This window comes from Rhodamnia argentea, chromosome 1 (genome assembly GCF_020921035.1).
Source record: "Rhodamnia argentea isolate NSW1041297 chromosome 1, ASM2092103v1, whole genome shotgun sequence".
Classification (NCBI taxonomy): Eukaryota; Viridiplantae; Streptophyta; class Magnoliopsida; order Myrtales; family Myrtaceae; genus Rhodamnia; species Rhodamnia argentea.
Window position 1 is genome coordinate 20,371,368 of NC_063150.1, and position 25,780 is coordinate 20,397,147.

The 25,780-nt window shown below is 40.6% G+C and overlaps 2 protein-coding genes across 4 annotated transcripts; both read right to left on the bottom strand.

Annotated features, from left to right (window-relative positions):
- Window positions 1-469: 469 nt before the first annotated feature.
- Window positions 470-23,008, bottom strand: LOC115727342 (probable inorganic phosphate transporter 1-3). 3 transcript variants are annotated; one of them, XM_030657551.2, is made up of 2 exons: window positions 22,918-23,008; window positions 470-2,421 (listed from the first exon to the last, which is right to left on the bottom strand). In XM_030657551.2, exon 2 carries the CDS (start codon window positions 2,398-2,400, stop codon window positions 781-783), a length of 1,620 nt encoding a protein of 539 aa, XP_030513411.1. In that variant the 5' UTR covers window positions 2,401-2,421; window positions 22,918-23,008; the 3' UTR covers window positions 470-780. The 3 variants fall into 3 exon arrangements, with proteins under 3 accessions (XP_030513411.1, XP_030513410.1, XP_030513412.1); XM_030657550.2 differs by lacking the exon at window positions 22,918-23,008 and adding an exon at window positions 3,645-3,798; XM_030657552.2 differs by lacking the exon at window positions 22,918-23,008 and adding an exon at window positions 3,294-3,318.
- LOC115727344 (probable inorganic phosphate transporter 1-3) lies at window positions 20,040-22,947 on the bottom strand. Its single transcript, XM_030657555.2, has 3 exons — window positions 22,918-22,947; window positions 21,997-22,001; window positions 20,040-21,881 (listed from the first exon to the last, which is right to left on the bottom strand). The coding sequence occupies exon 3, from the start codon at window positions 21,863-21,865 to the stop codon at window positions 20,246-20,248; it is 1,620 nt and encodes a 539-aa protein (XP_030513415.1). The 5' UTR covers window positions 21,866-21,881; window positions 21,997-22,001; window positions 22,918-22,947; the 3' UTR covers window positions 20,040-20,245.
- Window positions 23,009-25,780: the final 2,772 nt, after the last annotated feature.

The window sequence follows — 25,780 nt, forward strand, 5'->3', positions numbered from 1 at the left end:
AGTCAAGTCAACGATTGTCTACTTCATTATTTTGCCCGAGTTGGTTCGAAGCCACAAGTGCAAAGGTGCAGTTTCACATCATCTGGACCATGTAGCATTGATTCTTCTGAAAAATTCAAAGAACCCTTTTCACCTTTATGGAATCTGAGGGATAAGTCGTCGAAATCGGGCTTAGATTCCGGAGCCATAAGAAGAATTTAAGGATTGGAATGCGGAAAGCAGATGATCCCCAGCCGTGGAACGATGGACAATAATGCAGCTAGTAGGACAATTTACGACCTTGGCAGATTTCATCCTTCGTTTTAGTCCATCAAATTTAGAAGCGAAACGATCGAATCCCAACTTTGGTTTGCCAAAGACGTGATCATCATTTTGCGGTATGCTATTCAGGTTTTGAGCTGTCTCAGTCTGTTCTGAGTTGGAGTTTCCACGATTTCATCTGCAGATATGCCAATGATGAGCAAAGTACTGAATAGAGGCACAGCTTTCATAGAAACGTCATAGGTTATAGGAATTTGTCTCATCTTCTAGGAATCAAACGGTAAATGGGGGACTTCTAAGATTGAAAACATGAAAAACCAAACCGCTCATACAACAAATATGAACTTCATATACACATCTTCCACTGTTTCTTGAATGCATAATGGAGTTTCTCTACTGAACTTATTCATCGTGCGCGACGACGACGATTCCATGAAATTCAGCAGCACGGGAAGTTGCTTCAGCACTCAATTTGAACTACCTTCATTTTTCAAGACCAAGTCACTTAGGAGTCTGACATCATTGTGGGACAGTTCTAACAGCGGACATCTCCTGAGGCTGCTGGGTCTGACCGGGCTCGTCCTCATTTTCGCCCGTGAGCTCCTCAAGCGACTTTCCTTTCGATTCGGGGACTAACAGAGTGAACACCATCCCGAAGAAGTTGATCACGCCAAGCATGATCAACGAGTTCTTCATTCCAATCCCCGGGGGGTAGCCAGCGTCTCTATCCGCTAAGGCTTTCCCCTGAGCAGCGTACAAAAACCCGAAGGCCCCGACGATTGCCCCCGCCTTTCCGCACGCCGCTGATATGCCGTGGCAAGTCGACCGGAGCCTCGCCGGGAAAATCTCTGCCGGCACGACGAACGTCGTGGCATTGGGCCCGAAGTTGGCGAAGAAGAAGGTGAACGAGTACATGACCACGAAGCCGATGTGGTTCGGCTTCAGGGTCCAGTGATGGTAAGGGATGGCGAGGGCGAACATGAACACGGTCATGAAGAAGAAGCCCATCATTTGGATAGCGAACCTTCCAATGTGATCGATGAAAGCAACCGTGAACCAGTATCCGGGGACGGTGCCGCAGAGTGCAATCAAGGTCTGTGCTTTGGCAATGCGGAAAACTTCATGAACGGCGTTCATGCTCTCTGGCTTGGGAAGCCAACCCACCTTGCTGAAGATGTCCTTCTGGAAGAGGTTGGAGCTGTAGTAAGCAATGTCCAACAAGAACCAAGTGGTGGTGGTCCCGACGAGGTGCAGCCCGTGGCGGCGAGCGAATTCTCTGCTGAACAAGCCGAAGTTGCTGGAATCCTCTCGCGCAATCCTTTCCACCTTCTCTTCCTCTGCCTCAAGGTCGACGTTCAACACCCTAGACATGTCGGTTGCCGCCTTTTTCGCGTTCTTGGCCACTAGGGCGGTGTAACGAGCGGTCTCAGGCATCTTCATTCGCCAGTAGTAGGTCATTGCGGCCGGGATCGCGCCGAACATCACAATGATCCTCCAGATGTAATCGGCTTCTGGAACAGTGGAGCCTGCCCTATCAGCTGAGTACGGAGGAGCCTTGTATGCATGATCGAATGCGCTAGAGACGATGAGTGCCACGATCCCTCCAGCCAATATCCCGAATCCTTGCATGGCGAAGACTGCGGCGATGAACGCCCCACGGGTCTTCTTGTTGGCATATTCGGACATGATGGTCGCAGACAACGGGTAGTCGCCGCCGATGCCGAACCCTAGCCAGAACCGGAAGAAACAGAGGGTGGCCATGACGCCCTTGGGCTGGTGGCCTAACGAGAGCCCAGAGGCGAGGGAGCAAACGACCATGAGGACCAGGGTTAGGCCATAGACTCGTTTCCGTCCCATCTTGTCACCAAGCCACCCGAAGAAAAGCTGCCCGGCCAAAGTGCCACAGAGCGCGACGCCGTTGACAGCAGCTGCGACATTGGGAGGCAAAGTGCCAGGCTTGGCAGAGTTGGGGTCATAGTAGTATATCCGGCCGAGTAACTTGGTGACAAGGGATATACTAAAGAGATCGTACGCGTCGGTGAAGAATCCCATCCCCGCGATGATGATCGCGGTGAAATGATACCATTGCGTCTTGGCCACATCGAGCGCGTCAAGCACCCCTAGTTGGTTTCGAGCCATGACTGCCAATCAATCCCACCTCTGTCGAATGAAAAAGATCATTTCATTAGTCTCAATGCATACAGTTATACTATGAAACCAAGAATTGTACGTGTCTAGTCAAAATGTAACAGAACAGGGGTTTCGGCGGTCCAAATTATCCATCCTCTGCCTCTCCATTAGCCAAGTCAACCAAATTGAAGAGGATTGAAACTTTGAACAATTCTTTCAAAGCTCGGACAGAGTCTAACGTGTTAAATGAGCTTCAGATTCATGGAATCGCTCTCGTGTTGCGAAATCCAATGAACATTACGATTAGGTAGGCCAAAAAAAAAAAAAAAACAAATCAACCGGTCAAAAACCATTGATAGGGACCAAGGACACTTGCATAAAAAGAAAAGACTGGACTAAAAACATTATAATATGAGGCGGAGATGGGAAGATAGAGACAGATTCGTCGGATTTCCAAATAAAAAATTAATGAACTTGGACAGAGTCTGGTATAGTTCATTCTGAGACGAAGAAAGACAACCCAACCAGACAGTTCACATTCGCACATGTGACCTTTCGAAGTCGACGTTTCAACAACTCTTCTGGGTCGTGAATTATTGTCCCCACATATGATCAAACGCTTGATTAGCGTAAACCCAGGTTCCACCTCGACCCTGTCGAAAGTTTCTCAGCCTACAGCTACCATGTATTTCCAGAGTTCAGACCGCACCGAAGCAGAAAAGCTGGAACTAAAATTCCTCTCGAAACTGTCGAGAACCTCTTCTAAAACAACTAAGCTGAGTTAAAGAACAAGCATCAAAAGACACTAAAAGGAGGACAGAGGTAGAAATAAGCATACCAAAGCCGTCTTTATAAGACAAAAGATAGGAGGAACAATCAGTAATGAACAGCTCTATATCTACCCCTAATCTCAGAAAAGGATTGAGCTTGAGGAACACAACATGTTTTAGGAGTCGAGAACCATTTTTCTTGTTCATGAAGTGCCAAAATGCTACAGTTGAGTTCAGAAGCATGAGATGAGATACATAACACGCAGAGAGCGCCATGAAAGGGCTCTGATGGTTGCTTGGAAAAAAAAGCCATCTTTGTCTTTTATGACTTCCAAGCTCCATTATTGAAAGGGAAAGGGCCAAAAAGAATTCATTGTGCATGCAAAAAGAGCAGCAGAAAGTCACAGGGCAGATCTCTCTGAACCAAGTAGTGGAGTCTCCACTCATATAGAGAGAGAGAGAGAGAGAGAGAGAGATACTGACCAGGAGTTGCTGCTGGGTTGGAGATGGAGAGAGTGAAATGGGAGCAGAGGGGGTTGGGCATTTAAATGCATGTTTGGCCCTGCGGAAAACTGGAATCAAGACGGGTATCCACCGGTATATGCCCCACTCCCTCCCCAACGGTCAAAGTCAACGGGGTAGCTTTCCCTTCTTCTTCTTCTTCCTTTTTTTTGACAGCGCATTTTCGCTGTGCTTTCGCAGCACATTCCTGTCTCCTTTCCGTTGCGTCGGATGGAAAAGAAAAAAAAAAAGGTGTCATAAATATAAAGAGAATAATCTATCAAAGATATTTCTTCTGCTCGCCGTGTGAAATGACGGACGAGGGCTTTGGCGTTCATCGATGACCATGGTTGCTTCCTGATTTTCACACCCAAAAAAGAGGAAACGAAGAGAAATTTTAACCTGCACGGAGGAGATTAATTGATTATATAGACGTTTATGTGGTGATTGTAATCCGAGAACCCGAGGAAAGAAAAGATAATTGCAATGAACGGGAATGAATAAGTTGATAAACTCGACGATAATGCGGCAATTTTCTTTTTCATATATTTTGAATGATGAGCTCTTGGTTGGTGACCTAAAACGTGAAGTTGTTTATGGTCTATAATATGATCAAACGTCGAGTGCCAGGTCCGCAATGTATAAACCATTAGCTAATCAACGGTGGCGTCCTCGAGTCATTTTTTTCATTTTCGTTTTCATCGATGGATTATTAATGCGTCTGGAAAAGCCGGAGAAATAAAATTCCATCTTTCACTTCTATTGGTGGTCCATACCTCAAAGGAATTCACGTTCTACCTCGTATTGCTCCGGCAGCATTCGAAGCATCTTCCTTACATATGCTCTCCATGTTACTTGCGCTGGCAGCGCAAGCTAACCCAGGGTATTATATTGTCAGTCTTATGTTAATTATGCTCTGGCCAATGGGATCATAGCCAAGCTAGTCAATGATGGCATGTTGGTCGCAGCTCGCAGGTGCAATAATATATTTTTCTTTGGCATAATGATTGTCACCCCACTTATTTTTATGGTGGGAAATCGTCACTCGGGATGCCACGTGGGGGACGTGCATGGGGGAGTGAAACGCTTACGGCAGATCGGTTATTGTGTCTTCTTGATGGGAGGCAGAGTAAAGATAGAACAGCAAAGTCGATTCTGATTTTTTGTTTTTTTTTACCCGTTCGAGAGTAAAACGTTTTGGGGGTCCGATGATTCTCAGATTCTTTTACTCAACCATGCGAAATTACTCATCCATATAGATTAATTTTCAAAAATTGTTTCATCCACTATTATCATATTGGCTTACTACAGTCGTTCATATCATACGAGGGAGGGTCATTAATAATTATGAGATTTTTGACGATGATTTGTGTATCGTTTCGGTTGTGCAACTAAGACTCGCGCTGTTTACGGCTCTCAAACAACTTTAACAACGTAACCTAAAATTTTATTGGTCCGAAGCCATCACGGGGACTTCGTTAAAGGTAGGATTGATGAAAGAGGGAAAACATACATTTAATTTAGATTAGTCAATATAATGATTCGTATTGGAATATGTGCATTGAGCATCCTAAAACGGGTCACAAATGTGCAATGAGGCCTAAAATTTGCCAAAAAATGCGCAATAAGTCTAAAAACTTGTCAAATTTGTGTAATTGAGTCTTTCCATTAACTCTGTCCAATTTGGCTTACAAAAAATGCTGACCCGGCGGTTTTTTATTATTTTTCAGGAAAAAAAGAAAAAAGGAAAGGGTCTCAAAACTCACCTAACTTGAGTTGTATATATCTAATGCGAGACATATAAAATCTCTGAAACATGGCACGAACTTGTAGCTCTTTAAGATTTCAAATGTTACTACATAATATTTTAGATGCTGAAAAACAGGATTATTTGAGGTGGATTTCAGCTCTAAGTTCATATTTTTCCTCATAATGTGAGCTGGAGCCGTGCAAGGAATAACTGTTTTTTGGAACTTTTTCCTCATTTGACTTTATCAAAGTCAACGGTGTTGAGCCCAAAGAAGGGCTCAGAATACGTGCACGGAACAAGTACAACCGTTCCGACCAAAAAAAAAAAAAACGAACAAGTACAACCGTTGATTTTCACATTACCGACCACAAGTTATACCGAAGGGTGACCGGATTAAGTACTCGAACATGGATCTTTTTATGACCAAAAGCATAAGATCCTCTTCATGAAGAGGAAGAGCTCTCTATTCCATTTGCTTGATGTTGTTTTTAGTTCTATCCTTAGTTTAAATTGTTATAACCTTACATAAGTTTTAATGTTGGGAAAAAGTTGGGTATGTCTGAGCTTAATAAACTTTAAATAAATCCTCCGATAGAATTGTGGTACGTTGAAATTCATATTAGATACAAAAAAAAAAAAAAGTGCTTGCATGGCCGCTGTGATCGAAACACCAAGCCCTCAATACCTCAAGTGAGGTCGACGAAGCCCCTAATATAGAGTGTTGGGTTGAATTAATGTTAAGGGTAAATTTCCTTGACAAGATACTTTGGTCCAATAGTGTCACTAATACATAAAGTTATTCTCTAATTTTCGAGAATCTCAATCAATAATTATACTTACGAGCATTTTCACTTCTTATATAAGTCTCTTCTATCCACCAAGTTCAGCTTTTGTATTTGAAATTTAAACAATCCGTGAGCATGGGTATAGAGACCCAACTACCTAGAGTTCATTAATCATTCATGTTCAATTTGACCAAAAAAAAATATATATTCATGTCCAAACTTTTGGCCTATGCAGTTGACTTTGATCTAGAGCAGTTTGTCACACTGTTGATGGAATCTGAATATGTGATTTTCAGTTTTTTTGAGTTGAAAATTTCCTAATAACCCAACCAATTGCGCAAATCCTCAGAGTTGAAAACCTGTAATGGGTATTGGAGCTAAAGCACAATAGTAGATGATATTGAACAATAGCCAAGCTTTCTAGGGAACACAGAAAGAAACAAGAACCGAGGGACAAGAGAAATGAAATGCGACGTCTTTCACCGACACTGTGCTAGGATTAACCCCCACAGTCAATTTCTTCAATTCAACAAACTTAACTACTGGCGATGGATCTTAAAAACCACAAAGTCTTTGATTACCATTAATATTGTCGCGGGTATCACTAGAAAATTTGATCGATTGCTTGCCCTAGATGATTAGTAAAATAGGACCTCAAATACAAAGTCTATCAAAATATTGAATTAGACATTATTGTAGCGTAAGGACGAGATATAAGTGAGATCACACGCTAACTTTCTCCTCAAATCCATATATATACGCGCGCGCGCGCACACGACAATTAGTGATTATTCCAAAAACAATTATTGAATCAGACATCATCATTTGATCACTGATCTCTCTCTTTTCATTGGTCATTTGTGCTGACTTTTGATCTTCGCAAGATACCCGAAGTGGATTAGTTGACATGATCTTCACATTTTCGAACTTGTCCACAAGTCTCGGAACCGCGTGGAAGCAAAACGCGTTTGAGGAAAAAATGGGGAAGCTTCAAAGTAGATACGGCTTGATTTTTTTTTCTTTTGGAAAGGCTTTTGGTATTTGTACTTTGATTTTTCCTTTATAAATCTTTGCCCCTGATCGCAACATGTTGTTGAGATGACATGACGTCCAGTTGGAGCTAGATGACTGGCCTTGAGGTCGTGAAGCCGGTTTGAGTCCACGTATTCCACGCTAGTGTCACATGTTGTTTCCGAGCACGAGATGACGACATGTCACATGTTGTTTTTGCAACTTGTGTCATCATTGCATGTTAGAAAATCCAACTAAAAAATTTAAATTAATAAGTGAAAGAAATCACATATATACAGAGTAGAAAAACCCCGTGAATAAGCGAGTGAAATACTTTTAACGCACCTCTCACATGTGTGACAACCTAGTAGATTAAGAGGTGCATGTGAAATTTGAGGAGCACTCGTGGGGTGCAGTGCACACAAAATAATCCGGGACAGAAACTAGCTCGATAGCATTAAAATAATTAGACCTTTGAGTCAATGAAGCACCCGTTTTCATTGATACTTCTTACTATATAAATAGGTGGATATTGCCTACTATGACCATGGTGGAAGTTAAACGTAAAGATAAAAAAATTGATCTAGATGAAACGTAAATAACAAACAAATTGAGGAAAACATCTCCAAATAATCATCTCGCGAATGCACTGCTTGATGTGATCTCTCCATGCTGATTGATAGAAGATTCTACACTATAACTGTGATAACATTCTGCTATTTGGTTTGTTACCTCAATATTATCGTCATCCACCTCCATTTCTTCCCATACCACCGTCGCGCGCTCGACGTCCATGGAAGCCACTCCAGATATAGAGACGGTGATACCTGCATGATCACAAGACTCAACGATGACAACAAGATCTCAATGGCCACAGGGGAGCTCGAGGACATGGAGTCAAACCCAAAAAAATAGAGGATTTGAAAGAAGCGCATAAAAACGATAGGGAGAAGATGGCAGCGACGGCGGTGGGCTGTGGCACAGCTTGATAGGTGGTGGTGATTGACGAGGAGGCGGAAGAGTTGGGCATGAGGTAACAAAGGGGTAAGAGGAGGAGGTGGAGGAGGAGAGTATAGATTTGTGTGTTAGGGATTGATATGATTCGAATTAGGTACATTGAAGTTTATAATTGGATGAATAAGTGTCACAGTCCCAAGGAAGAGATTGCAAATAAGTTCATAACAAGGGACATATGATCTGCATCCCACAAAACAAGTACATATTAACAATCTCTAGAGGTTGAAAACATTGGACAATCTTCTTGAATGTTGGTAGAATGTTGCTTGGCCTGAATTTCAGTCATCTTCTTGATTTTAGTTTGTTAAGCATTTATTGCCATTTTAATGATACAAGCCGTCTTGAGTAGATTAACTTACAATCAAATACCATAAAATCAAAAAAAAAAAATTCAATTTGCTTTCTGCACAAACAAATATCGGAAAATGGTTTATTTTCTTTCAAAACCGAATTTCCTTTGAGTTGCAAAATGGCACATCTAGAAGAAAGATGATTTCAAAACTGAAACGGGGTTTATGTTGGGGATGGATTTTGAGATGTATCCTACTATCAATAAACAATTGACTCTCTTTCCCCACTTTGCTTGTGCTTCTCCTACTGTAACGAAAATTAACTTAATCATTGTGTAAATTGCTGTCATTCTCTCTATGTTCCCCAGAAGCAAAGCTTTCACGCATAAATTACTGAAACGTGGTTGGCTTTTGGTGAGGAGATCGTTCTTGCCCTATGGTAAGATCTGGGGTTGATTTTTCTAGCAGAATATGATGGTAACTCTCTGATAATGACCTGAAGATTCGAAAAGCTTTCACATTGAACCTTCCCGGAAATCTTATCCTTAGAATGTCATGAGGACACGCCGAAGTTGACCAAAGTCAAAAGTCTCTCTGTCCGTCTCTTTTTTCTCTCTTGAGCACTTTGACATGGCGGCTTTCTTAACTTAATTCATGTGACCTAAAAGGCTAAAAGGGATATCCAGAGGGCGGTAGGGTTTGCGAGTGGGAATGTTGTCAGTCATCAAGGTCAACTGCTTTTGCCGAAATGAGTTCAAATGGAAGAAAAGATGTGCTGAAAAAAGGAGTTCCGATTTGTCGGCTATTATTACCTAATACTGCTTTTGCCAAATGATGGGTTCTAGAGGACCCAAAAGCGGAAGAGTCCAACGATAAAAGGACAGAGTATGGCTCCGGCACAGTGGATTCCTCCGCCGGTGAACACCCTCAAAATTAACGTTGACAGCTCTTGGTGTTGCTCGTCCATGGAAGGATCGGTGGCCAGCATATGGAGAGACGCTCGTGGCTGCGTGGTGGACGGTTTTGTAGAGCCGATCTATGCCCCATCTGCTCTCGTCGCTGGAGCTCTAGTTGTGAGGAAGACTTTGTCGAGGCCGTGGAAGACCCGAGAAGATCAAAGTACATCCAGATCTGCAATTGTGTTTGAAAGTGATATGCCCGTGATATTATCTTCAAATAACATATCTGTGGTGGACAGCATTCTAGGCTGCATGGATTTCCCCATGGGCTATTAATTCAGTAGTTAAGGACTGCAAAAGCTTATTGGCCCAATTGGGTAATGTTAAGATTATTTATGAGCCCATAGAAATTAATTAAGCCGCGGATTGGATCTCTAGAGCTCATAGAGATGGTTTCCTTCCCTCTGATTGGTTATCTAAACCTCCCCGCTCTTTATGGTTATTTTTATGTCTTGATTTTGGTATGTCGTGTAACTCAAGTTCTGTTTAGTAATGAAAGTTCCATTTTTTCGAGAAAAAAAAAAAAGGTTCGAATGAACAGGTCAAAGCATTTATGTTCTTCTTGCTCAAACTAAACAGATTGCCGACCTTATAACGATTAATATGCAAGTTTCTGTGTGATCAAAAGCTTCGTCTCGGATTATTTTGACCGTCAAATTAAGCGGCTTTTGCAAGTTAAACGTGCATCATTGTGATTAATGAAATTAATATGCCTACTATCTAAGAATTTCAAGGATAAGCGGGCTGGTTGTTTTCATAGAATATATGTGATTGCGTATAGGCTTTTTACTCTTATGTCCAAAGAGTGGTCGGGCAGCATGTGTTTGTATAAAAAATAGAAATAACATTTTCATGTGTTTGCTTACTTACATGAGAAGAGAAAAAATTGTCCAAAAAGTTCTAAACATATTGCACGGCGACCAATTCGGTCATAAACTTTTCAATTATGCAAATTTAGTTTCAAATCTTTTGAAAATTTTTCAATTCAATCGTAAACTTTTCAATTGTGTCAATTTAGTCTTAAACCTTTGAAGATTTGCCAATTTAATTATGAACCTTTTAACAAATTATTAACGTAATCCTTCTAGATAATTTCGACGAAAATTGTAGACGTGGTGATTCGATCGGCGCCAATCATTTTACTTGATACACTCGGCGTTAATACGAATATTTTTAATTTTTAATTTATTCTTCACAAGATCGGCGCAGCTCTAAGAGTCTGTGATCTTCGCTCGCTCCAAGGCGAAGGCCGCGAGCCCTCGCTTAGGCCCTCACCCATGCCCTCGCTAGCCATAATGAGGGCAGGTGAGGGCCGCCAAGCCCTTTCCTAAATGTCGATGGGGGTCGCTGGCCCTCGCCTAGTTTCCGACGAGCACGTCCATCCTTTGAAGAGAAAAAAAAAAAGAAAGGAAATAAATTTAAAAAATAATAAAAATTAAAAAGTTTATAGAAGAAATTAAAAAGTTTATAGAGTACTCTGTTTTTGGCCGGCTCGCCTCTCGGAACGAAAAGCACTTTTGTTTTTCTTTTTGCACCCATGTGCTTGTGCAGGAAAGTAAACCTAGCCTTTTACTTTCTTTATTTATTCATTTTCTTCCGTCTTGATCCCACACATGAACTACATAGGAAACAACCCCTACTTTTGTACGGTCAAGGGACCCCCTCCGCCGTGCACTTCAATTCCGGGTATTCTCTGATATTATACAAGAGACTATCCAGATTAATAAATCTCAATCAAATCTTGGATAAATATTCGACCAAGTCGAGTTCCATAAACGATTCAAACTCGAGAGATTAATTTAACATATGATTTGATTCATATTCTTAGTGTATAGTTTGGGCGAACATTATTTGCATTGATGAAGTAATTTACAATATATATATATATATATATATATATATATATATATGGTTTAGGGCTAAAACAATACAATGACAATTATGCCCTTTAATATTAACATAATCTACCAATACCCCCTCTCAAGTTGGTGAATGTAAACATGTCAACAACTTGTTCTTAAAATTACAAAATAAATCACGTGTGACCGGTTTTGTGAACAAGTCCGCGAGTTGGGAGAGACCAGGAACATGAAGAGTACACAAAGTGCCATCTTGAATTTTTTCACGAACCAAGTGACAATCAATCTCTATATGTTTGGTGCGTTCGTGGAAGATAGGATTAATAGCGATGTGGATGGCCGCTTTATTATCACAAAAAAGATCGGCGGTGATAGTGTTGACGTGGGGATCCGAGAAAAGCATGTGAAGTCATGTAATTTCACATACAGCAAATGCCATAACACGGTATTCAACTTCTGTTGAGGAACGGACAACAATGGTTTATTTCTTAGAAAGCCATGAGATGGGACAAGATCAAGAAACATGCAATAGCCGAAAACAGATCGTCGGATGTAAAACAAGATGCCCAATCAGAATTTGTATAACCATTACGTTGGAGAGTAGAATCAGATGGGAATAACAAACCGGTGCCAAGATCATGCTTGAGATACCGCACAATGTGAAGGGCGGCATTCCAATGGTCTTCATTAGGAGAGTGCATAAATTGACTAAGATGTTACACTGCAAAAAGTAAATCCGGATGAGTTCTTGTAAGATATAATAATATACTAATAAGTCGTCGATATGAACCTGATTCCTTAAGCGCCGAGGAGGAGTCCGAAAATTATATATTGGGTTCCATCGGAGTATCAACGAGTCATCCTCTAAGAAAACCAACGTCAAACAAAATATCAAGAGCATATTTCCTTTGTGACAAGAAAATCCCAGACTTGGAATGAGAAACTTCAATGCCCAAGAAGTATTTGGGAGTGCCTAAGTCCTTAATGCGAAATTGTGTGTCAAGAAATCATTTGAAAAGTTGAATCATAACTTCATTATCACTCGTGATCATCAAATCATCAACATAAATAAGGACAATGGTCAAGAGAGAGCCACAGACCAATGTAAAAAATGAATAGTCTGCCTTGGACTATTGAAAACCAACATCAAGCAGTATAGGAGAGAATTTAGCAAACCATTGCCTTGATGCTTGTTTAAGGCTATAGAGTGATTCCTTAAGATGCCGGACTAAATTCTCCCCCTTAATATGAAAACCTCATGTAGACCTCTTTGCCAAGATCACCATACAAAAAAGCATTATTCAAATCTAATTGGTAGAGAGGCAAATGACGAATCGAAGCAAGAGCTAATAAAGTGCGAACAGTTACCATTTTAGCAACGGGCGCAAAGGTGTTATGGTAATCAATGCTCTCAATTTGAGTACAAACCTTTGCGACAAGTCGAGCCTTGTAGGGCTCGATGGTGCCAACAGAATTATATTTGATTTAGTAAACCCATTTTCATCGGATGGGGTGTTTGTCAAGTGGAGGAGACACAATTTCCCAAGTGTCATTTTGTTCAAGAGTCTGTATCTCATAAGATGTCGCCTCTCGCTACTTGGGAGATTGACATGTAGTGTCATAAGTTTTATGGTCTTGCTCGGAGGATATGAGGCTAAAAAAGTACAGTGAGTGGGTGAAAATTGCAAGTATGATAAACCGTTGGATAATGGATAAAGAGTACCTAATTCAATTATCTTTGAGTCCGAAGGGGATTGATCGGAGGCCACAATAGCGCAGTGGTAATCTCGAAGATATCCAGGTTGATAACATTGCTAAGATGGCCAAGGCACGGCTTTGGGTTCAATGGGTGATGGTGTGGCCGTGGGTGTAGGAGGTCGAGAAGGTGAGGGGGTTCAACTATCGGGTGGATGTTTCACCAAGGTCGGGTATAGGTAATGGAATTACCAGAGTCTATTTGGTTGTGGTATGCTCGACGGTTTGATGGAAAGCAAAATCTTGTTCATAGAAAACGATGTCGCGATTGATAAAAGTTGTTTGGTCTTTGAGGTCATAGAGATGTTAGCCTTTGTGGTTTGTGAGATAACCAATTAGAACACATCCACAAGATAGGGGGCCAAATTTGTCGGAGTGAAGATGACTGGTAGAAGCATAGTATAATGAGCCAAAGATGTGAAGGTGAGAATAGGAAGGTGGTTTGCCACATAGAAGATCCTACGGGGTTTTATTGTATAGGAGAGGTTTAGGTAGTCTATTAATGAGATGAGTAGCAGTTAAGACATAATCCCCCCAAAAATGAAGAGGCATGCCGGAATGAAAACGCAATGCACGAGCAACATTGAGCAAGTGATGATGCTTATGCTCAACAATTCCATTTTGTTGAGGAATGTAAGAGCAACTACTCCGGTGGTGAACATTGTGGGCGCAAAAAAACTCTTGTAAGTGAGAGGAAAGGAATTTAGTCCCGTTATTAGATTGAAAATTTTGGACTTTCATTTGAAATTGAGTTTCAACAAAAGCAAAGAAGCAAATCGGAGAATCAATTGCATCGGACTTAAAAGTAAGCAAAAAAATCCAAGTATAGCACAAATAGTCATCAACAATAGATAAAAAAATAATGACATGTCTTATATGTAAAATGAGAATAAGGTCCCCAAATGTCAACATGAATAAGCTCAAAATAACATAAAGAAGTAATAGTGCTAGACGCAAAAGACAGACTTGATTACTTGGATAAATGACAAGCAGCACATGGATATAATTGTTTTGCTGGACTAAAACATAAAGTTTGTTGCAAAGTAGATAAAACTAACTCGGATGGATGTCTTAAACGGGCGTGCCAAAGATGAGGTGAAGAGGTTGCAACAGAAAGAACGAAAGATCTAGTAGGAATCTCTAGACAATAAAGACCACCACGCTTATAGACCAATGATCTTCGTCAATAGGTCCTGAAAAAGACATTAGTTAGGAAAAAAAGTGACTGAGCAGTTTAAAGTTTGAGTGAGCTGGGAGATTAATAATAAGTTGTATTTGAGAGAGGGAGCGCAAAGGATATTATCAAGGGAGATAGTTGGGGTAAGAGAGGCCGAACCGTGTGATGTCACAAGGACACCAACACCATTCGGAATTCCAACAGTGGGATGTGGAGAGGGATAATGTGTTGGGTTTGTAAGGTGAAGGGGTTCAAATGTGATGTGATTTGTAGTGCCGGTATCAACAATCCAAGTATCAGAATTAAATGAATTCGAAGATAAGCCAATAACATTACCTAAGAGGTTAGCTTTCGGGACATTTATCTTTTGTAACAAGCGCGTCGATTGCTTATATTGATCATTTGTGAACGAAGGAGGTGCCGCATCAGAAGTATGGCTGGACTTATTGTCCGCGGGCTAGGAGGAGGTAGATGATTGTCCACGACGCTGTTTTTGATTGGGAGGAAAGCCATGAAGTCGATAACACACATCTCGTGTATGTCTCGGGATGCCACGAGACGTGTTCATCCGTTTAACTAGGTTGGCGGAAGGAGCGGGAGCGCCAAGTTGGGATGAGGAGTTCATGTATGGCCGCAGAGCATGGTTGCCATGAGTACTAAGCAAAGTACTAGTCCGATTGGACAGTTAGCGATCCGATTGGATATGGCGGTGCGACTTATCTTGAAGAACTAATGCATATGCACATACAACACTAGGGAATATATTCATTAGTAAAATCTTACTATTAACTTTAGCGTACCTCAAATTGAGACCTATGAGAAATTGAAACAAACGCCAATTCTCTTATTATGTAGTGATGGAAGAATGAGCCGAACAAGAGCATGGCAATAATAGATCCATATTATTCAATTTATCCTAGCAGCTTCGCAAGTTGTTGTAGTACTTGGTCATGGCATCGTCACGTTGAGCAATGGTACAAATCGTTTGCTCGAGATGAAAAATCTTAGGACCATTCAATGGCAAAAAACGTTCGCGGAGATCGGCCCGGACATCGGCAATTGACTGCGTGTAGAGAACCGTTGGCACCAAATCTGGATGGATGGAATTAAGAATCCATAATAGAATCATATTGTTAACATGAATCCAGGACACATAGGTAGAATCGGTTGCGATTGGTTTTTTTATTTCTCCAAGAACAAACACCATCTTGTTTTTGGCGGAAAGGACAATCTCCATGGCTCGAGACCAATTGTTGTAATTGTCACCCATAAGGAGCATGCAGACGAGATTAGGTCCAGGATTATCGGAATGATGCATAAAATAAGGGTTGTCCGGCCGCTCATGTGCGGGAACGGTGGCTAAAGAGTTTGGAGTCTCGGATGCCATGGTAACTTGCGGATTTGGAGCAGGCTTCGTAGATCTTGAGGATTCGGGGGCCGGCGGCCGAAAGAAACCCTAGCGCTCAATCGAAGCCACTTCGGCATATGTGGGCATCAATGTTGCAGCCTCTTTCCTGTAGCAACAACAACAAATGATCACGAGCAAGAAGGTCGGAGAGAGAGAGAGAGAGGACGTGAGAGACGGCCTCCAAGGATCACCGCTCTAATACCATGTAGAGTTTGGGCGAACATTACTTGTATTGATGAAGTAATTTACAATATATACATAGGTTTAGGGCTAAATAATACAATGATAATTATGCCCTTTAATATAAATATAATTTGCCAATACTTAGCAAAATGCGATTGTAACTCTCCGTGAAGGATTTGAAAATTCGAAAAGATTTTTCATCGAATCTTCCCATCATCTTATCCTTAAGATGCATGTGGAGACACTGAGGTATATAAAGTCAAAAGTCTCGCTGTCCATCTATGACCTAGAAGGAAAATCGAAAGGATTAGGCTTTGCAAGTGGGTATAATGTTGGCCTCAAGGTCAACTGCTTTTGCCAAATGACGGCTTCTAGAGGATGGAAAAGCGGAATGAGCGAAATTTGGTTCGAATGGAGGGGTCACAAGCATGTATGTTCTTCTTGCCAAGACCTGACAGATTACGGCCCTGTAATGATTAATATGCAGCATGTGACTTCTGAGTTTCTGTGTGATCAAAAGCCATTTTTCAGATTATGTTGACCGTCGAATTAAGCGGATCCTGTAAATTAAACGTGCATCGTAGATATTATCAAATATAATAGGCTTATTTTATAAGAATTTGAAGGATAAGCGTGATGGTTGCTCTAAAAGAACATATGTTACTGAGTACAGGCTTTTCACCCTTATGTCCAGAGAGTGGTCGTGCAGCTTGTGTTTATATAAGAAAATGAAAAATGAATGATTTAAATAATATTTTCTTCGAAAAATGAATGTTTGTATCACTTTCAAATATGAATAAGCGAAAATATTTTCATATCCACGAAAATATTTAAACATAAATTGTTGTCCATAGTGAAAATATTTTTCATTGACAATTTATTTCAAGCTACCCAAGAAATTGTTACTAGAAAAATGTTTTTCAAATCAGACAAAAAAAACAATTCCATAAACTTAGTTTAAGGTTTTTCACACGTGCACTCATGATCTTCGAAGTAACTGAGCTCAGTTATGGTCGGATCCTAGGAAAAAACACTGTTTGCTTACTTACTTGCAAAATTAATTTGCACGGGTCGTGCTAAACGTATGCAAAATTACGAAAACAATTAAGAAACCTATTATATAACGACTATTCTGTTCTAAATCTTTTAATTTAACCAGGTGAGCCTTAAACATTTTGACAATTTGCCAATTTAGTCATTTTGACCAATTTTAATTGGAAATCAAAGATGTGGACGACGGTCGTCCTACATAGAAAGGCCAAGACTGGCGTAGACAACTTTTGATTTTTTTAAAAAAAATTATGAATGTTTCATTATTTTATTTATGTTTTTTTTTTTTTATGACATTGAGCCGGCGAGGATCATCAACCTTCGCCTAGTGGCCAATGAGGGTCGCTAGAACTCACCTAGTGGCTAGCGAGGGTCGATCGTTGGCACAAGTTGGAAAAAATAAAAATAAAAAAGAAACAAAAAATATATAACAAATTATTAAAAATTTAGAAAAAAATACAAAAATACAAAAATCATCTTCATTAAAAATAAAAATTACAAAAATAATCTTCTTTAGTGGCGAGTGTGTCATGTAAGACGATCGGTATTCACGTCAGCAATTTTACATGTCATTTAACGTAAGGCCTATTTCTTTCACATACTTAAACTTGTCAAAATAAATCATAAATCCATTTCTTAACTCATATTTAGTGAGCTCAATTTTTGTATGAATTAGTTATATTGAATAAATGTGTTAAATGGGATTATACCTACTTAGACCCAAGCCACTTCTATAATTCTATTTTCATTTTCTCTTGTCCTCACTTAATCTCGCGCTTGCTCACTCTACTATCTCACCTCGGTTTGTATGAGTTGAGATAAGCATGAAAAATTATTGGAATATAGATCAGGTCGAGTACAAGTTAGACACGAGTCACTAAATTTATATTATCTGAAAATGGATCAAAATGGATTAAACAATTTCATTTAGATTTAACCATTTTCGATTCGATCCTTCCATACTACGGATCTACGCACGTGCACGTTCACTCAACTGTACGTACACGATGACGATGCAAATGCACATTATTTTTTTTTTATAAAATAGAAAAACTAAACATTAAAGAGGACAGTTATCGAGATTTTACACATACGACAAAACTTAGGATCCGCTCCATACATAAAGGACCTTGGCGTTGGGGCGAGGTCAAGTGAGACCCGTGACGGTAACACAGTGTGGTGGACCTTATCCTCCTGTCATCTTCAATTCTTCATTAAACGTGATGGACCATTTCTCTTTTACTATTCCCCTGGCTAGATAGGCAAAGACTTCAATGGTATCTTTCCCTGATCGATACGCCTGATTGAGGGACTGAGGAAGCTTCCCAGCAGCAACGGGAACGCGGGAACGGCCATCAGCCATTACATCTGATGGCGAAGGTCTTAGATTGATCCCGCGTCCGTTGTTGTCGGGTTTCAATCGACGCGGCCCTCTCGAAGAATTCCGAATCTGAGGTGGGAGCGTGAAGAAATGTTCCCATGAGAATTGCTTGAATTAGAAGTCACGGGAGAAAAAATGTCATATGAAGAGAGTATAGCTCTTGACAAGTTGAATGTACCATAGGCATAGGGTATCAAATTCCATAATTTAGATGGACTAATTCGATTGCATGATCGGATCGGGTCTATTCGGATCGGATTGAATCGGATCGATCCGATCCGATCAAGGCCGGCTTTTTTTGACTCTCCTAATATGGCTCAAGGGGGGCCATTTGATTAGGATATGGATCTTTTGTCTCGTATGGTGCTTTTCTTAATGCATTCCGTCGACCAAGACATTCAGGTTCAAAGTTTCTAGGTATTGGCAATCTTTTTTTCCATTTCCTTTAGCGCGTATGATTTTGTCACTCATTTTATTGAATAAATCAACATCTTCTAAAGGTGCGTTTGACTGGGAAAAAATTCCATAACAAAGGAAAGTAATTCCCGAAAATCATTTTTCAGAAAAACTATTTGTTTTTCTTTATCTGGTGATATATTATCAGAAATATTTTTTGGCGTTTCGTTCTTTGGTGGTTGGTTCTCATTTTTAAAACGATTTCAATCTTATGAATTTATGGGAAGCAATATATATATATATATTAAACAAATTTTATATTATTTTATATTATTTTTAATATGTATTATTTTTTTTTTTTTTGGTCTTTTTCTTCTTCCTCCGCCAGTGGCCAAGCCTTGGCAACCAGCCACATGAGGTTGAGCTTTGCCGGCCTTGGGCAAGCAAGGCTCAACCTCATGTGACTGGTTGCTGACCGTCACCGAGGCCCGGAGATCGACAGTTGAAGAAGAAAATAAAATAAAATAAAATAAAATAAAAATATTAAAAATAAAATATTAAAAATTTTTATAGTAGTAATTTCGGAAAGTGTTTTCATCTCTTCAGATTGGGAATTTCACTTTTCTGATTTTATGCATAAATTTTCCGTTGATCGGAAAAGTGTTTTCTGTTGACTAAGTCATTTTTAGCGAATCAACCGGTAAAAGTCCGAAAAATCAATTCTTAGAGAACACTTTCGCTCAAACAAACGCGCTATAAGAATTTGAGTGATAAACGTGGTGGTTATTTCCTAAAACATGATTGACCACGCCGGTGTTCGTGTTCTATATGTGTACTCATGGGTTGGCTTGCTTTGTCAAACCATATCACCTCAGTGAAGTCAATGGTTGTCCACTTCATTATTTCACATCCTCAGGGCCATGTAGCATTGGTTCTTCTCATGATCCAAAACACCCTTCTTCTTCATCGAATCCGATGGATGAGACGTCGGATCGGCTAAGATTCCGGAGCCGCAAGAAACAGTTTGAAAACTTATCTGCAGCCCCGGAACGCCACCATCCTCAGCGATACTGTAGCAGATCGGAAAATGCAGGCCGGTGGCATATTTCGTCCTTAGTTTCAGCACACCACAAATTTACAAGACGAAACGAATGAATCCAGATTAATTTGGGCTCATCTGAGTTTTGTTCTGAGTTTGAGTTTCTAGGATGTCATCTGTTGATATGCAGTAGAGGGAGAAACGTCAAGGATATACGAACGGGTCTCATCAGGGAGGCATCGGACAGTAAATTTAGAACCGTGAAGATTGAAAACATGGAAGCCAAACTCACTCATACATCTTTTTACCAAAAAAAAAAAGGAAACTCACTCATACATCTTATATTTAGGAACTTTGTGTACAAATCTTCTGGAGCTTCTTCAACGCAAAATGTAGTTTCTCTAATTAACTTGTTCATCATGCAGCGCCGATTCCATAAAAAATCAGCAACATCGGAAGTTTCTTCGGCGCTAAATTTCTACTTCTTCATTCTTCAACCCTAAGAGTCGCTTAGGAGTTGAGATTATTCTGGGACTGTCCTAGAAGCGGGCACCTCCAGAGGCTGCTGTGTCTGCCCGGGCTCGTCCTCATTTTCGCCCGTGAGCTCCTCGAGCGACTTTCCTTTCGATTCGGGGACTAATAGAGTGAACAACATCCCGAAGAAGTTGATCACACCGAGCATGATCAACGAGTTCTTCATTCCAATCCCCGGCGGGTAACCGGCGTCTCTATCTGCTAACTTTTTTCCCTGAGCAGCGTACAAGAACCCGAAGGCCCCGACGATTGCCCCTGCCTTCCCGCACGCAGCTGAGATGCCGTGGCAAGTCGACCGGAGCCGCGCCGGGAAAATCTCGGCCGGCACAACAAACGTTGTGGCGTTGGGCCCAAAGTTGGCGAAGAAGAAGGTGAACGAGTACATGATCAAGAAGCCAGTGTGGTTCGCCTTCAGGGTCCAGTGATGGTAAGGGATCGCGAGCGCAAACATAAACACGGTCATGAAGAAGAAGCCCATCAACTGGATAGCGAACCTTCCAATGTGATCGATGAAAGCGACGGTGAACCAGTATCCAGGGACGGTTCCACAGAGCGCAATCAAGGTCTGCGCTCTGGCAATGCGGAAGACTTCATGAATCGCGTTCATGGTCTCTGCCTTCGGAAGCCAACCTACCTTGCTGTAGATATCCTTCTGGAAGAGGTTGGAGCTGTAATAAGCAATGTCCAACAAGAACCAAGTGGTGGTCGTCCCTACAAGGTGGAGCCCGTGGCGGCGAGCGAACTCTCTGCTGAACAAGCCGAAGTTGTTGGATCTCTCTTGCGCAATCTTTTCAACCTTGTCTTGCTCGCTCTCAAGGTCAACGTTCAACACCTTAGACATGTCGGCTGCCGCCTGTTTCGCGTTCTTGGCCACTAGGGCAGTGTAACGAGCGGTCTCAGGCATCTTCATTCGCCAGTAGTAGGTCATTGCGGCTGGGACCGCGCCGAACATCACAATGATCCTCCAGACGTAATCGGCTTCCGGAACAGTGGAACCTGCCTTATCTACTGAGTACGGAGGAGCCTTGTATGCATGATCGAATGCGCTCGAGACGATGATGGCCACGATCCCTCCAGCCAATATCCCAAATCCTTGCATGGCGAAGACCGCAGCGATGAACGCGCCACGGGTTCTCTTGTTGGCGTATTCAGACATGATGGTCGCAGACAATGGGTAGTCGCCGCCTATGCCAAATCCTAACCAGAACCGGAAGAAACAGAGGGTGGCCATGACGCCCTTGGGTTGGTGGCCAAACGAGAGCCCGGAGGCGATGGAGCAAACGACCATGAGGACCAGGGTTAGGCCGTAGACTCGTTTCCGTCCCAGCTTGTCGCCAAGCCACCCGAAGAAGAGCTGCCCGGCCAAAGTGCCACACAGCGCGACTCCATTAACAGCAGCTGCGACGTTGGGAGGCAAAGTGCCGGGCTTGGCAGAGTTGGGGTTGAAGTAGTATATCCGGCCGAGTAACTTGGTGACGTGAGCTATACTGAAGAGATCGTACGCGTCGGTGAAGAATCCCATCCCCGCGACCACGATCGCGGTGAAATGATACCATTGCGTCTTGGCCACATCGAGCGCGTCTAGCACCACCAGTTGGTTTCGAGCCATGACTGCCAATCAATGAAAGATCATTTAAGTGGTTCATTAGTAGCAGAATCAGAAAATATTGAACGCATCTAGCCAAAATGTGACAAAACAAGAGCCAAGCGAACCAAATTGAAGAGGAGCGACACTCTTAACACTTCTTTCAAAGCTTGTATAAAGGCTAACGAATCACATGAGTTCAGATTCGCGGGAATCTCTCTGTTGTTACGCTAATTCAATGAACAATACGATTAGGTAGGCACGCGCTCTTGATGAGAAAAAATCAACAGGTCAAACGCCATTGATGGGGACAGATTCGTCAGATTTCCTACTGAAAAAAAATAGTGAATGTTTGACAAGTCTGGGTACTATTTTTTTTCTCTGAGGTAGAAAAAGATGGCCCGACGCGTGACCCTTGAAGTTGATTTTTCAACAAATGCCGGGTCTTGAATCATTGTCGACAGACAAATTTTTCAAACCCTCAATTACCGGAAACCCATCTTTCATGTGGACCTAGCTGATAGCTTCTTAGCTACAGCTATCCTATGCTCCAGAATTCAGACAAACTGAAGCAGAAAAGTTTCCAGGAAAAGTAGTCTCAAATTGTTTAAGACCAAAAGACAAAAAATCAAGCTGAGTTAACAGGAGAGTCTGCTGCGAAAGAATTTGCCAAGAACAAACACCAAAAGACTCTAAAAGGAGCGCAGAGGCAAAAATCTACGCATACCAAAGTCCACTTTATCTGTGCAAGAGGAGGAATAAACAGTTAAGCATGATGAACGGCTCTATATCTATCTCTAATCTCAGAAAAGGAACGAGCTTGAGAACCATTATTCGTTCGCGCAATGCAAAGTGCTCCAGTTTGAGTTCAGTAAGTGCGAGATGTGAAACACGCAGAGAGCCGAAAGGGGCTTTGGTGGTCGCCAAAACAAGCCACCATATTGAAAGAACAGAGGGAAAAGAACATGGTTTTTGCATGCAAAAATAGTAGCAGAAAGTTCCTAGGCAGATCTCTCTGAGTCTGAACCTAGTAGTGGACCCTCCACTCATGGAGAGAGAGAGAGAGAGAGACTGACCAGCTCAGTGAATGAATGGAGTTGCTGCCGCTGGGTTGGAGATGGAGCGAGTGAGATTGGAGCGGAAATGGAGGGGTATTTAAATGCTCCTTTGGTCTGCGGAAACTCGGATCAAGACTGGCATCTGCCGGTAATTGCCTCAATATTCAAAGTCAACGGGTGAGCTCAATACGTGCGTCTTCGCTGTGATTTCGCAGCAGATGTCTGTCGCCTTCTCGTTAACGCTAAGTCACAAGGAAAATAACAAAGAAAGACAAAAGTTTATTGAAGATGTTTCTTCTGTTCCCCGTGTGAAACGCGTAAGCGTAAGGAGTGGATTATTCATTGATGGCCATGGTGCTTCCTAATTTTCACACCCAAATAAAGAAAAAAAAACAAAGAAAAAAATATAATCTGAATAGAAATCAAGGCTCCGTCTATTTCGTGATAGATGATTAATTTGAAAACTATTTTGCTTAAAATGTCTATTTGTATTGCTTACAAAAATGAACAAAACGATAAATATTTTTACTGTCCACGAAAATATTTGGACATAATTTATTATTGATAGTGAAAATATTTTTTCATTGATGAATTTTTTTAAGCAATATAAGAGATCATTTAAAAAAAAATGATTAATTTTCACAAAATAAACGGAGCCTAATTGATTGAAATTAAAAAATAGTCGATAACTTTAGGGTAATGGGGCGACCAAATAAGTGAATAGTGGTGAGGATTGATGTGATGTGGCATTTTTAGACATCTCTTCGTTCATTTTACAAATAAACTACCAATATTTTTCTATGATTTAAATCTTGGTGGGTGACCTAAAACACGAAGTTGTTTGAGCCCTATAAAAAAGAAGCCATCGAATTAATTAAGTCTAAAGAAGCAGGAGGAATAAATCAATTCGTCATCTCTGACTTTTATTGCATCACCTATCGGTCGTCCTTACGCTAAAGAGTTCATGTTCTATTGCTCGTATTGCTCCGACAGTATTCGAAGGATCTTTCTTGCATATTACTCTAATGGAGTTTCTTATTAGACAAAGGACTTATGTGTCGTGTAAAATAGAAACCCCAGAGTCCATGTTACGAGCAAAGGCAGTTCAAGCTACCCGAATGTTATATTTTCAATCATATTTAATTAGCCTTGACCAATCGAATCGTAGCCAATACGTAAAATCCACAAGGAAGATACCAAAGTGTAAAAAAAAAAAAAAGATTAGACATAAATATTATCGTCCACATGTTTAATGGTAATGATGACATGTGCCTAAGATAGGTAATTTTTTCAAAAATGTCCCAAACATATTGTGCAGCAATCAATTCGGTCATACACATTTAATTATGTCAATTTAGTCATAAAGTTTTTGAGGATTTGCTAATACTGCCATTCCGATCAAAATTGACCGGAAATTGTTGATGTTGGACACCGACCATTTTATATGGCATGCCCGGAGTTGATGGGAACAATTTTTCTGCAATTTTATATTATTTTATCTTTTCTTTTATTTTCTTTATTTTCCTTTTTTTATACTGTCTTGCCGACCACCGCCCAAGGCCCAACGATCCGTTGAGCGAGAGCTCATTGCCCTCGTTGGCCCTTGGATAGGGCCACCAACCTAGACAGTAATAAAAAAGGGCAAATGACATAAATGATCCATAAACTTTGATACAATACGTAATGTGATCTCTAAACAATGTGATTTCTCAACTTTAACTCAATGTGCATTGACATCTACGAACTTTTAATTTGTTCAATGTGATTTTTGGACTTTTAGTACATGTTCAATTTAATTCTTAGACTATATGAAAATGTTTAATGTTGTCCTTAAATTTGAATTAATGGAATGACAACATTGAGTATTTCCATACGGTTAATGGACTAAATTGAATATGTACCAAAAGTTCATGAACTACATTGAACAAATTAAATGTTTAATTTAGGGACCGCATTGAACAAACTTAAAGTTTATGAATCACATTGCAAATTGGACTAAAGATCAAGGATTGTTTGTGTCATTATCCAAAAAAAGAAAAGAAAAATATAAAAATAAGGAAATTACCAAAAATTGAAAAAATTATCTTCTTCAATAATTTCAGGCCAAAATTAGTTGGAAGGACTACATTGACAAATTATCAAAAAATTTAGAACTATACTAACACAATCGAAAGGTTATAATAAGTTTAGTTTTTTTTTTTTTTTTGGATAATTATCTGAGCAAAAATATGTAGAAGAGTGAATCGTACGGCATACCATTTGTTATCACAATAATAGGGAGGAAAAGTTAAAGAAAAGAAAAAAGAAAACAGCAAAGTCGAGTTAATTTTTCGTTTTTTGACCAGTTGGAGAGTAAATTCTTTGACCGGAAGTTATAAAATTCGCATATTCAATCATTCATAATATTATTGGGGAGAGTATGTTGAGCCTTTGACGAGGATTCATGTACTTTTCGTATTTTCTGCTTAATGCGAGACATATGAAATATCCGAAACATATCATGTTTTTTTTTTTATCTATAGTTTATTCTTTCTTTTAAATTTTGAAAAGAGAACATTTTGAGGTAGTTTTTGTTCAAAGTTCCATCAAATTTGCTCGTTAAGTGACCTCGAGCCGTGCAACAAATTCACTGTTTTGGGGCACTTTTTCGAACAAAACAAACTTTAGTCAATGGTGTTGTCCCCAAAGAAGAGCTCGGAAGACGTGCACATTTTAGGGTTTACTCTCTCTCTCTCTCTCTCTCAAACTGTTAAAGAAGAGCACAGAAGACTTGCACAGCTATTTGTATGATTTTCTAAGGGTGAGCTTGCTTCAGCTTTTTCAAAAATTTTGTGAATAAAAAGTTAAGGCGTTTTGTATTTTTTTTTTAGAATATTGAGTG

What these genes read in the sequence shown, in the direction of transcription:
- LOC115727342 (XM_030657551.2), bottom strand. Translation starts at nt 2,400, where the DNA reads ATGGCTCGAAACCAACTAGGGGTGCTTGACGCGCTCGATGTGGCCAAG.
- LOC115727344 (XM_030657555.2), bottom strand. Translation starts at nt 21,865, where the DNA reads ATGGCTCGAAACCAACTGGTGGTGCTAGACGCGCTCGATGTGGCCAAG.